Source organism: Phalaenopsis equestris, unplaced genomic scaffold (assembly GCF_001263595.1).
Source record: "Phalaenopsis equestris unplaced genomic scaffold, ASM126359v1 Scaffold211064, whole genome shotgun sequence".
Classification (NCBI taxonomy): domain Eukaryota; kingdom Viridiplantae; phylum Streptophyta; class Magnoliopsida; order Asparagales; family Orchidaceae; genus Phalaenopsis; species Phalaenopsis equestris.
This window is the reverse complement of record NW_018230098.1, coordinates 24,573-39,167: the sequence shown is the minus strand read 5'-3', so window position 1 is coordinate 39,167 and position 14,595 is coordinate 24,573. Positions and strand designations below refer to the sequence as shown.

The 14,595-nt window shown below is 34.1% G+C and overlaps 1 protein-coding gene and 1 pseudogene across 1 annotated transcript; both read right to left on the bottom strand.

Moving 5' to 3' along the window:
• Nucleotides 1–424: 424 nt before the first annotated feature.
• Nucleotides 425–898, bottom strand: LOC110036805 (putative germin-like protein subfamily 1 member 9; the record flags this gene model as incomplete). Its single annotated transcript, XM_020741335.1, is given in 3 exon segments — nucleotides 425–671; nucleotides 719–747; nucleotides 811–898. Coding segments are annotated over 3 exon segments (273 nt in total), but the record flags the coding sequence as incomplete, so codon positions are not given.
• Nucleotides 899–11,699: 10,801 nt separating this feature from the next.
• LOC110036809 lies at nucleotides 11,700–13,271 on the bottom strand (annotated as a pseudogene).
• Between the last annotated feature and the right edge of the window lie 1,324 nt (nucleotides 13,272–14,595).

Sequence of the window (14,595 nt, the reverse complement as noted above, 5' to 3'; positions counted from 1 at the left end):
ATAGTAATATAATAAGTGCAGCGATCATAATGCGACTCTGAAAATACAACAGATAAATCATTAGCAATGTTATTATTTCTATCAGAGAAAAAAACTAAATTCTCTACCGTTTCTATTGATTCCCCCAACCTGATTAGTATAATAAAGTAGTCATCACAACTCCTTTTTATAGTAGTGATAATAAACATGAAATATAGCAAGACAATATGAGGAAAGCAAACAAATCAACCATCCATGTAACATGGTCATTTATTAATTTAGACGAGTAGTACGTCTTAGTTAATTAACGCATGGTTTAATACTAATTATTTATTGACGATGAAGAACTTGGCTTGGAGCATTCGGTCAGTGTTCTCATCAAGCTGAAATGCCTTATCCAAAATAATAGCAATGATAGGCAGATTCGATCTAAAGACAGGGTCTGCCACTTTCACCACACTAGGATTCTGTCCGCTTAATGCTGCGAGAGCCACCGCATTCTTCTTCCTGTTATTGATCTGAAAGTGGATGAGGCCTTAAGGGAAGACATAGTTCCTGTTATTGATCTGAAAGTGGATGAGGCCTTAAGGGAAGACATAGTTTTTTCCCTCATGAAGCACTTTTGTTAGTCGGGGTTGGAGGTGACAACCAACAATGAGCTTGCGCTTCAGTACAGTAAGTATCCCGCTCGCCTTGGATGAGTGTGCAGTGGGTTAACTTCATAAGGTGCAAAGTCTACACGATCTATGGAGATGCCGAAAGTGTTCACTGCAGGGAATTGCTGAACAAAAGTCGGCGTCACCAGCAATCCCAACTAGTTCGTCGTGTTGCCAGCTTGGGCCAACCCCGCATAGTAGAAATCTTCTGCAGTGACCAAGCTCAGGTTCTTGCAAAAAATTCTGTTCACAAATACCGCAAAGAATCAATGCAAAAAATTTTAAATAAAAATAAAAAAATCAGGTTACAAAGATATTATTTATATAAATTACTAATGTTCATAGGTATTTCTTACAACTAGATGAGTTGTTGGCATTGCAGAATTCCTACAAAATGCTTAATATTTCTGCAGTCCTATCTCAACAATGTGAAGATATAAAAGCACCATGCAACATTTGTGCACATTCTTATTGTTGAAAAAAAATCCTGAATGTGCACTTACTTCAATTAATTTTACTTGTTGCTATAAGATTTAGTTGTATTGCTTCTAATGTTATTTGAGAGTTTATATATAAAAGTAATATTAGATGAGCAAAAAATTGGTTGCTTGAAGGCATTGCATGTCACTTTATTTCTCTTATGCACGTTGCTTCATTAACTTTTCCAATCGTAAGTTCAACATTGGTTGTTTTGCATCAACTCTGAGCGTTATTGGTGAAAACAAGAGACAAGCAAAGAGTTTTAGGAGAATTGGTTATTTTTGTGCCTGGATTTCACAATCCAATTGATATAGATTTTACTCAGACACTGGTTAATAGCTTGCTAAAGAGTTTAGTGAACAGTCTTTCAGCCTAAGAACTTTAATTGTTTTGATGGCTGTGTATAAGGTATCAATTGCAATGAAGTTGAATTAGAATAAAATTACACAGATCGGTTTTTCTTGGCATTTTCCTTATAAGAGAGCTATTTTCTGTCATTTATAAGTTTATACCAAGAATCTCATTAGCTTCCATAACTACTGTAATTATCCTCGGAAAACTCCTTGTTAGCAAATGAAATTAAATGATTGTCAGGATTTAGTGCTTTATAACAAAAAAACCTCATAATGTTCTACCTTATTTTATTAAAGATGGAGGCTAAGTCATTAGTTATGCATGTTTTTTTTTTCCTATTGTATGATTTATCTAGGTTAATTTGAAAAAACTTGGGATATACAACTCTGATGCACTTTTTTAAATTTTATTTAAACTAGCAACTTAATGATAATTTTATATTTAATATTGATGTATGTTTATTTTGGATAAGCAACTATGATTTAATTAATATGAAAACTTTTTCTATTAACTCAATCCTGATAAATCCTACTCAAGCTGCCAAACAAAATTTATGCACATTAGAGTACTTTTATCTCTTCCACTTGTATTTCAATATGTTAATTGATTCAACTAATTATCTTAATATCTTATGTATGTGTAGTGAGTTTGTCACTTATTTATCTTATAATAGATAAAAGTTGGATGCAAAGACCTAGATGGACTCTTGAATACAAAAGAGGCGTAGAAAATATCATGTAGTTTGCAACTAAGAGTAAAAATTCAACAACTAAAATTTTATGTCCTTGTAGAGTTTGTATTAAAAGATTTTTCTATACTATGAAAGGCCTCAAAGATCATTTAATCTCTAGAGGAATTTTTTTTGGTTATGTCGTATGGAACCGACACAAGGAAAAGTATAACACTATCAGTGAAGGTGCGAAATATGAAATGATAAACATGTTTGATATTCAACAATCGCAAATTCAAGCGGAAGAATCAAACATGAACGATATAGAAGGATTAACAAGGGAAACTCTTACCACATAAAATAATTTAAATGATCCAACTATCGATTGTGAAACATCTAATTCTCATCCAACAAGTGATGATCAAAGTTTGAAGTTGTTAGAAGATGCGGAAGCCGAATTATGTTTAGGGTGCAAGTCTTTCACAAAATTATCTTTTATATTTCATTTATTTCATTTAAAATGTTTACACTCATGGACTGCAAGTTTTTTTGATATGTTACTGGAGCTATTAGTAGAAGCCTTCCCCAACAACACTTCATTGCGTAAGAACACATATGAGATGACAAGAATGATGAGAGCATTTGATCTTGGTTTTAAAAAGATAGATGCATGTCTTAATGATTGCATGCTATTTTGGAAAGAGAAGTCTAATCATGAGGTATGGTGATACTTGTGGCTCATCGAGATGGAATGATACTTAGAAAAAAATTAATATTGTAGGAAAAAAAACTTGTATGAAGTTAGCAAAAATAATTCAAAATTTTCCATTGATTCTAAGATTACGAAGGTTATTGAAATCAAAGAAATCTATAGTAGACAACATAAAAATGACGATGGTAAGTCGACATCCGACAGATAGAGAAGCCTAGAAATCATTTGACTTACAATATCTCAAATTTGCTTCAAGACTATGGTAATGTTCGTCTTGGATTGGCTGCTAATAATTTCAATCCATTCAAGGTTATGATCTGTGATTTTAGATATTTATAATAAGCCACCGACATAGCTCATTCATCTTATCAACATCTATTCGTGGATAAAAAGTCCCATAAATAATATTGATGTTTTTCTTTAACGCTAATTCAAGAATTACTTGAGTTATTGCATGGAGTTTAGTGCTTTAATGTTGCAAGTGGAGTGAATTTCAAAATGTGATTCTTTATTATGGACAATTAATAATTTTTCTACATATGGAATGTTATCTTGATGGAGTACAAAAGGAAGATTTGCATGTTCTTGTTGAACTAAAAATACTTAATTCTTCTGGTTGTATAAGAATAAGAGGTTCTCTTATATGGGTCACCGATGTTGGCAACCACTTGATCATATATTTTACAAATAAAAATTTCATTTTGATAAGAAAGAAGAAATTAGAAGTGCACCTCAGAGATGTAACAAAAGTACAATTTTATTTGAAGTTGAAAATTTAAACTTTAAATTTGGTAAACCTTCCAAGTCAATTGTAGAAGGTGTGAAAAGATTTCATTTTGGAGCAACAGTTGGATAATAAAAAACTACTAGTAAATGGAAGAAGAAGAGTATTTTTTAAACGTGCCATATTGGAAGACTGATTTATTGCCCCACAATTTATATGTCATGCATATAGAAAAAAAAATATTTGTGACAATATTTTTGGCACTTTATTAGGTCTTGATAAACCTAAAAATAACCTCAAAGCATGTCATGATTTAGTTGACATTGGTATAAAGAGAGATTTACATCCACAACTCCTGAAAAATAGTGATTACTTCTTACCTCTAGCCTATTTTATGATTTCAAAAAAGCAGAGATTAATATTTTGCGAGGTGCTTAAGAATATTAAATTGCTAAAAGGTTATTCATCAAATATTTTGTAGGTTTGTGAATGCTATTTATTGTGAAAATCATGGGATTAAGAAGTCGTGATTGTCATGTACTTATTGAAGATCTTATGTGAAAATAATGTGTAATATTTTATTCGCAATATCTTGAAGTTGCGGAATTTTCACATAATTCATCAATTTCAAAAATTTTATCAAATAATGAAAAGGCCCATTATAAATTTTTAAGTGCAAGAATTTCTCTAGGCAAGGTGGTATCATATGTGTTAGATGAGAAGTCTTTAATACAAGCACATAAATATGTGCTTCGACATTGTGATAACATTGTTACATACATAAATATTTTCATTACTAGTGAGAAGAGAAAAAGATGACATTATACACATCTTACATCAACGGATATTGAGAATATCGTGAATGAAAGCTTCCATGATTGGTTTAAGCAAATGGTAAAGATGAAATTTACATGTTTAAATATTAAGTTTGTTTCTGACATATTATTAATTTACAAAATAAATTAAGGTAATGAAAAATGATGATCCATTAGTATCAGATGAAGTAAAATCATTTGTTAAGGCCCTAGTAAAGTTGCTCGACGATACAAATGATTCAATATTAACGGATATAACTTTCACACTAAAGAATGTGATGAAAAAAAAAAAAACGTCATGGCTTTGTTAAAACCACATAAATTAGAGATTTCAATTTTTACGGCCGACATAGTGATACTTTTGACATCAATTATTCAAAATTCTATATAGTTGTGTTGTTCAAGTGTGACTAGGTTAACACTAATAATAATGGCATGAGAGTAGATCAATTTGGTTATACCTTAGTAAAATTTTTACGTCCAATTCACTCTAGAGAAAAATTGGAAGAAGATATTGTTTTTTTTTTGCTTCACAAGTGGAGCTGGTTTTCTACATCAATGATCCTAAACATGAAAATTGGAATTTTATTATCAAAGTTAACCCCATAGATGTCTTTGATCATCTCCACTTCTCTCGGCCTTTCATCCCCATCCCACTAAAAGTCTAAAATACTGGCATAACTTATAATGTTCTTGAGTATTTTTTCTTACTCAACACTTTATAAGGCACTTCTATACTTTGTGGACTTAATGTAAGGACCAAATCCAAAACCTTGAATCATTCACATCAACCTGATATTCTTGGAATGAAGTTACTTCTATAAGATTTAATGTCTTTGTTGTTAGTAAATTTTGGTAGAATAGAAGGTAAAGATCATAGTATTGACTTTTGCCTCTTAACATACATTAGAAGATAAGATGGTAATAATTTGAAGACCTGAGCTCATGTGTGCTTAAACTTGGTAAAAAAGCAGCTCTCTTTTCAAGCCTTGCTCAGTGAAATGACCCGGTATAACAAGTGATACGGTTATGTCGAACTTTATAGTTAAGGGTATGATATAACATGGTTTAAACATTAATGAACTTGTAAAGTACTAGATTTAGTTGCCTTGTTTATGTAAATGTTGTTCTTTTAATCGTGCCAGACTCTAATTATTTGCTCCCTTTGACGTAGTATTATTTTAATCCCCTTGACTCCAATTTTTATTTGAGGATTTTGAGCTGATATTTGATGAGCTTGATCACAATAGTGATTTCAAGGTAAGATTTTATGTTTTTCCCTTCCAATCCCATTTGACAAGACTGATTACAACGTATGGTTTTATCAAAATTATAAACCACAATAAATTCTTGGCCTTAGATTTTTAATGTTTTGGGTTGATTCTAGTAGAGCTGCTTATTCCCCATGGTACGTTTAAAAAGCAACAATTATAAAAGTGCTTTACAATGGCCGTTCCTCTATCTATTTGTGTGTTTGAATTTTTTTTGGGGCAATCCAGTTTTCTTTGTCTTTACTCATCTACAATTAGCTTTACCACTTTCAGTGTTGATTTAATTGTATATTTTACATAATGAGGCGAACTCTTTGCTATTTAATGCTGCCATTTCATGCATGTGATGGTACATGTGACTAGATTTCCAATATTCTTTTGTTAAGAACTTTGTTATTTTTATGTTAAAATAATGAAATTAATAGAATAGGTAATAAGTTGAATAAATTAGGTCATTTAAATGTTTTGGGTTGATTCCAGTAGAGTTGCTTATTCCCTATGGCTTGTGATTTTTAATATTTGTAATGGGAAAGTTCAACATTAATTAAATCATTGGCTGAACACATTATTAATCTATCACACCATTGTATCACCAAAGATACGAAAAAATGACTTTTTTTTCAAGAAATTTATGTTTAAAAAGCAACAATTATATTGATCATTATTGAGTTGAAAGAGGCAGTTGATTTCTCATTGTGTGAAGTAATATATTTTTCTGTGCTGCTTTGGTCTTTGAAATTTTGGCATATCAATGATTTACATACATACCACTCAACTATGTAGTTACATATCTAACTCCTAAACTTAACTTTTTTCATATATATACCACCTTACTTGTTCATGAAAAGGTTTACTTCACTTTTAAAAGTGGGTGGGCATTTCCTGCTGCAATTAAGACAAAAAAAAAAGGTTGAAATAGTTGTATTTTTATGTGATTTGAAAGATAGAGGAACTATCGATGTAAAAAGTGAAATTCTAGGTAGGAATTGGGTGGTATGTATGTAAATTACCCTATATTTACTTGTGTAAAAATAAGCTTTGTGATGTACTTCTCCAAGCTTGGTGACCCTGAGCAATGCACTTGTAGAGAAGCATGCTCAACTCTGCAAGTGTCATTAATTTTATTCTTAGTGCACCAAACAACAAGAATTTATTAATCAAAAGGCTTTTAGAGACGTTTCATGGTGGTAAGAAATAAAAATGCACCACCCTAGACGTTTTATGCTCAAATGTTAATTCAATGGATGAACATCACAGTGTACTTTGGAACCATTCCAACCATCATATCATAGTTCAAGGCAACAACCTCACTGCTCCGATGTTAGGACCTTGCTTACAAGTATGTGAGCCTGATATTCTTGGAATTAATTTACTTTTATAAGGTTTAGAGTTTTTGCTATATGTAAATATTGCTAGAACATAAGACAAAGATCATATCATGCTTAACTTTCTGTCTTTTACACTTATTTTTGGATGAAACTGCACTTTAAAGAAGGAGTTTCTTGTGTTTTTCTTGCAGGCATAATAGGTAGGACACATGGAGAGAAGCGGAGTTGAAAATGAGCAAAAAGGAGCTGAATGGAGCATATTGGAACCAACAAGCCTGGCGCCTAGACGCTAGACTCTGAGCACCAAGACGCTCCATCCAAGCGCCTTGGCGCTAGCTTATTGGCACCTAGGCGCCAGAACCAGCGCAACAACCCGAGAGGCCAGCGCCTAGGAGCCAACTTCTCAGCGCCAAGGCACGACCGTTTTTCTGCAATTGCTTCACCACTACTTGGGGAGTTATGTGGTGGTTTTAAGTAGTTCGAGATGAGATTTTTAAAAGAGCCAAAGCATTCTTAAGCGAAAGTGAAGTGGAGAGAAGCCAAGGAGTTCTAGGGAGATCTAGGATTTGTAAGTTTTCACTTTTTTTGAGAGATTGGTGAGGGATTGGTGAGGGGTTTAGAGAGAAATCTGTAAGGGAAGCATTGCGGCATTGCAGGGAGGTTTTGGATTCATTGTTGGAGGAACTTTTCAACTATTTTCAGAGGAGAAAATCTAAATATCATGTTTCCATTTGTCTTGGGCTTGTTATAAACACATTTAGTGTATTTATTTTGTTAAATGATGATGATTTTCATTGTAATCTTCATGCTTTGTGAGTAGATTTCCTTTACTCTTCTCTTGTGATGAATATGTAGGATTTGTAGGATGTGTTGAATGCTTTTAAAATTAGATGTTAATACCATTGTGACGTGTATTCTTCTATGCTTCATTTACTTTTTGCATTGGTAATATGAATTGTTAAAATTTGTTGTGATCGATTAAGATTCGCAAGAGCGGTGGTAGAACAACTAGAGTATTCACATTGTTCAATAGGCTATGGTGAAGTAGTATGGAGGCAATGCAAATAGATAGGGAAATAAATTTTGATGGGTTTAATATAGGATTTAAGGAATTAAAATTAGGTTAACCAAACTTCTTAACGTACTTAAAAGAAGGCAAACAAGATTTATGTTCTTATTTGTCACTAGCCACATTATCAATTCTTAGTATTTTATCCTACAATCTACTTAGGCAATCACAAGAGAAATGTAGCTTTCACATTTTGAAATTCACCAAACTAATTGATATAAATATGTTTAGCTTTAAACTTAGAGTTGTAGTTTAGGAGTAATTGTTAGAAAAATCATTGTAATTTGCATTCCAAACTAAGACCTTAGCGTAGCAGACTAGAATTTCGCCTAAGGGACTCGTTACCTCCTTCCCTGCAAGTTTCTGATGTCATTGTCAGAACTTATATTATTGTGATAATCGCTAGGGCGGATCAAAGACACCTACCAAATTTAAATGAACCATGTTACCCCCCATTTATGAGAATGGAATAATAATAATCATCCTGCAACATCAGAATAAGGTTGCAAAAATCCTCAGTGAAGCCATTAACTTTCAACACGGTGAGTATAAACTATCAGTTATTGCAGTCATAATCCTTCCTTAAGTCAAGCTTCAGAATTGCATTTCCTTCTCTACATTTGCAATATGTGTAATGTATGAACTCTAGAGCTATGAGAATATATTATCAGTAATGCTCCTTCCAATAATGAATGCAGTCTATTGAGGACAAACCTGCTAATTTAAAATAGGTTGAAGTCTACTCGCCATAATTTTACTTATACTTTTTGGACTTTATTGTGGTAAGGCAACTTGGTCTAAAATTTTGCTTTTATATTTGATGTTCTTCTTGGGAATAAGAAAAGTACTCGAGCATCTAAAGAATTTACGAGAAAGCCTACCCATAAAGAATTGTTGAATAACTCGAATTAAATTAATCTTAATAGCATACGGGTAATGATTATAGAATTTGGATGTGAAACTATATCAACCAAAAACCTTACTATTATCAATGTATTTGAGGGCTGCCCAAATTTCACTTTGCACTGGTTTACTGCATAGTTGAGGATTAGCTATAATTTCTTCAGCACGAGGGATGACATCAATTTTCAAATACCTCGAGTCCACTTCTGATGCCTAAAATAACATTTGGAATTAATTAATGGCATAGACACTAATCTCCTATCAAGAATAAATCCAATTCCCCTCCTCTTCCTTGATTTTTAGGATGACATTTGTTTGTCTTCTATCTTCCGAGAATAAACTTGGTATTCCTCTCTCCTTCCACTTGGGTGATGAAGTTCAATTTTTGCTAATAAAAATTAATTTCTTGCTGGATAGCATCATTAAGTAAGTTTTGTGCATTAGCCACCTTAATCTCTTGGAGAAGGTCCTGCCAAAACTGCTCCTCTAGTCTTGCAAGTAGGCTTTCAGCTTCACCAACCTTTTTGTGGACATCCCCAAATATCTGCTAATTCTAATTCTTTAGTACAATAACCATTTTCATATGTTGAGCCCACAGATTCACCCAAGGATTAGCATACTCATCCAATTACCAGTTACCTTCCACTAGATTCCCGATAGTACGATGAGAGGTCCAAACACTCGAGTGTCTATTTAACCTTTTGTTTAGGAATATGATCCATTTTGATTGATGGAGGAGAGTGATCAGCGCATGTTCTGCTCAGATGAGCAATATCTGTTAATTGAAAGACATTCAACTTTGGTTTAGTGATACCCTATCAAATCTTTCCAGGATTTTACCCCTACACTAAGTAAACATGTTGCCAATGAATTTAGCCTTAAATAACCCAGCAATTTCAATGAGCTCATTAAACTGCTCCATCAATTTAAGATAAGTAGATCTTTCACCTTTCTTTTTAAGAGGAGAGGCAATGACATTAAAGTCACCCACAACTAACCAAAGGTTGTTATTTTGACCCTAATACTGTGGAGACCAGACCATAAAGTTTCTCTATCAGTAGCCAAGCATCCAACAGAAGCAAATGATAATTGTACATATTGTTGATAAATGAACTTCCAAGTGTAGGAAATGAGGATTGTCATCTAGTAAGCTGACTTCGGTGTCATTTTTGCACAAGAACCAGTTTTTGAGATTACTATTATAAATATACTTGTATCTACCAAGCTTTTTGATAGCTTTAGGGATATTTTCAAGTTTGATCATAGGTTCTAGGAGAGAACACATCAACGGGTGAGTTTTTCATAGGCTCGACACCCAGTTAAAGGCATTAAGTTTTGCAATATAGTTATATAAAAATTGCATAATCCTCCTCCCATCCCCGTTTAAAAACTATATGCCTTCTATCTAGTGCACCAACTTATCATTACTCAATGAGTTTGAGATTCTCAAAGAGCTTCCTTATTAGAAGCATTTTTTTAATGTCCAAATGTAAATCTACCCACTAGTACAAATTTTAAAGATTCAAACAACTTGGCAAATTCTCCTTTAATAAAGAATAGAGCCAATTTTCTTCATCCTCTACTAGCCTTCTTCCAGAACTAGTCCACCTGAAGACTCCATCGAACTCAACATGAAGTTACTAAGGAAAAATTAGAGTTGAAGTCTCCAGAGAATTATTGATCCTTAAAACTTCAGCAAAGGTAGGCACAACCTTTACAAAGCATCAAAACACTCGCACTTTAATGGAACAATAACAGAGGCAATGTAACAAAAGAAAAGACTAACCAAGGCAACAAATACACCAAATTAAAAGTGTCAAAACAAGGAAACTTGCTCAACATAGCCCAAACAGCAATAAGAACCATAAAACCATAGAAAACAAGGAGATTAACAGTTTGAAAATTTCAAATCCTAGTTAGAGAGTGAAGGCAGCCATGACATCCATATTTTTTTGTATATATATATATATATATAAGCGCTGCATACTCAGATCAATTGGTCGGACATCTTCTTGTCAGTTGTAAGTCACATATAAGCTTGACGACATAGATTGCACCACTCCGCTATATATATATTGTAGTGCAATCCAAGCCATCTAAACGGGCGTATTATTTTCTCTTTCTCTAATCATGTAAACTTGCCAAATAAGCATTTGATAAAATACAGATTTGAATGCTAGAAACATTAAAAGGTGAAGGAGATTTCATGAGTGAAAGCCAAAGGAGAAAGTTAGTGCCTTTTGTTAAAGATAGGAAAAAATATTACATACAGAGTCCGGACGTAGCTCTGCGTCCGGACTCCAATAAAATCTTGCCACGTGTATTTGAATGACCCCCTAAAAATGTCGAAAATATGCTTATTGTGATGTTATTGCAAAATGACTCCAATAATACCACAATAATACAACAATAACAATGGTGAATAATGACAATAATATCACTCGGAGGACCACCCAAATAACACCGCGGTTCCGCTTCAATAACCCTACAAAACAACTCCAATAACAACATAATAACACTGGTAAACTGCACAAATAACACCTTCCTCGGGACAAAACATATAATACCACGATTTTGCTTTAATAACTCAGCAAAACAACTTCAATAATACCACAATAACACCACAATAATACCGGTGAACAACGTCAATAATACTGCCTGGAGGACCACGCAAATGACACCGCGGCGTTATTGGGGTGTTATTCACATCTTTTCGTTTTTCTTAAGAACAACCAGTCAGATACAAGTGACAAGATTTTATTGAAGTTAGACATGGAGCTACCTCCGGACTTCATATATAATACTTTTTCTAAGGGTAGTGCATAAACTATAGGAGAGCCACAAGAGGCAAGATCAAGACTCAAATATTTCAGCAAAATCCTTTCTTCTTCGCTCTCATGAATCAGAATTTCTCTATTTCCTTCGCACACTACCAGGAGAACAATTTTTAATGTACACCTGCCATACATCAACTCTTTTAACTGATACCTGTTATCAGCAGAATGATTTGTGAACCACCGCCCTCACTCTGTCGTAGTCCTCGAGGAGGCTTCTTCTCCATCTGATTTTCTGTGCTTTTCCTCGAAGCAGAAGAAGTGAACTCCTCTTCTTCCCTTCCTCGTAAAGCAAGATTTGCCACTTGAAACCGATCTCTTCATCGGGACTGAACTCATAACAGAGTGCAAACCCCTTCTTCTTCCCTTGCTATTCTCTTCTCTGCCGTCCCTCGTTTTCTCGCCGCAGTCCTCGGCGCCCAGCAAGTGCTCATCTTCCTCGCTCTCCTGCAACACATCTACAGTGCAATAAATCCGATCTTGGGACACCGATCTCATCGAAACAGAGCGAACCCAGATGCTGTCACCTACTTCCCCAATCTCAATCGCCTCAAAATCCTTGCGCGCGTTTGGTTCATTCTCTCCTTCATTTTCATCTTCTTCTTCATTCCTCTCAAAATCTGAACCTTCCACAACAACTACAGCGCTCTCCTGCTCCTGATCTGAAACTGAAGCCACCCTGCCTTCCAAATCAGAACTACGAAGCACAATACTAGCACGGCAGAGCGGGCAGTTCGAATGAGACTTGAGCCAAGTATCAATGCAATGAAGATGGAAAGCATGGCTACACTTGGGGAGGAGACGAAGGTTTTCACCTTCTCGAAACTCCGCAAGGCAAACAGAGCAGTCCGTGCCATCCACTAATCCCTCCCCTTTTTTGTACCGGCAAACTGTGATCTTAGCAATGAGCTCTTCATCGAGCCCGTTTGTGGAAGGAAGATGCCAGCTTTCTAGGCGTTGTGATTGCTCGGCGCTTTCTTCTACTTCATGGCCGTGGTCGGAGCTTCTGCTGTGGCGAAACAAAGAGGTGTTGCGGTATTTGATGACGACGGTGTAGTAGCTGATGAGAAGAAAGATGGCGCCTAGGATGCCGATGATGCCTATGACAAGCGGTGAAAAGGCGGACTTTGAGCTTTCGTCGTCGTTGGAAAGGGAGAATGGGGAAGGAGGAGGGAAGAGGATGTAACATCATTGAGGGCAGAAGATAGTACAGAAGCCGAGGGAGCAGTCTTTGCTATCTTCAAGGGGAAACCTGTCCCGGTGTTTTTCGAAGGTTTCCATGGCAGGAGTACGGGTGGTGGACCTCAGGGTTTCATAGACAAGGCCACCATGCGAATCTTTATGGTGGAGTGATCCGTGGAGTGCTTCTCCAGAGAGAAGAGGGAAGTGGAAAGAGATATAGGGTGGAAAGGGAAGAGCTTTTTATGATTGAGGAGATTTGGCTGTGGCTAGGAGTAAATATTTGAGAGATAAAAGGAAGAGTTTTCAAAGATATATATGAGATTGCGTTGTGGCGAGAAGTGATTTTTGAGAGAAAGAGAAGCGAAGATAAGGAAAGATTATTCACTATGAAGTTGCATGTGATGTTCGATTTTTACCGTCCATCAAATTTTGGTAGAATCTTTTTTTTTTATTTATTTATTTATTTTTTTTAATCCTATCGAAGTCGTGATGGACAATGGAGATCAGTCCGAGGAATAATTTTTCAAGCTGAAAAGGGGCTGAGCCGCATTCACTTTATTGGAAATTAATTTTATTTGAAAATGACTATTGTTAAAAACTATTGGTGAATAGTTTATAAATGGAGAAAAATTTACACAACAATATGTATGTCAGAGAGGTTATTCAGAGGGTATTGGGAGTTATATCCGTGTTATACTCCTGTAATCTCCCTGTAACCTACATGTAACCTATAAATATATGAAAATAAAAACGCAAAACTTACTAGAAGGTATAAGTAGATTACAGGTAGGTTACAAGGAAGTTACAGGTATAACGCGGATATAACCTCCAATATCCTCTAAATAACCTCTCTGACGTACGGAACGCTGCATATGTCTTACGTAAGCAAATTTTTCTCCTATAGATGTCTGTCTGGAATTATATATTCTTGATTGTTCATTTAAATTAATTAAAAAAATATGTATACAATGTTGAATTCAAATTTAAATGATTTCTAAATAATATAAAAAACCTTGAACTATAAATTCAAATAAATTGTCATGATTTAAATTTAAATATAAATATATAAAATATATTTTAGGGCAATTACACAAGGTCCAAAAAATTGGTTCCGACATTGAACCCGTAAAAAGAAGAGTTCAATGTAATTTTTTTAAAAAAAAATTGATTGTAAAATAAATATCTTAATATTTAGAGAACCAAAATCAAAATAATTTAAGTATGTGGTTTTAAAAGTTAATAATAACTAATTTTAAAAAATTTATTATGAAATATAAGAATTATACTGTAATAATTTTTAATAAAATTTAGGGGCATTTACCTACATACCACCATGTTTTATATATTTACATATCTAACACCTGCTCTTTGTTCTTTACATATATACCACGTAAATCTTTAATATCACATCAAACATACCACTTTTTTAATTTTTAAAATCCAAAATTAATCTTTTCATTCATAGTTAAGGTCGTAATTGAAGTTAAGCTGTTAGAAATGTAAATAAATAACAATCAAGTGGTATGGATGTAAATCTTCCAAAATTTCATAAGCCAAAGCTACATGTGGCATTAACTCAATTAATATATATTCTTAGATCGACATTATATCTCTCTCT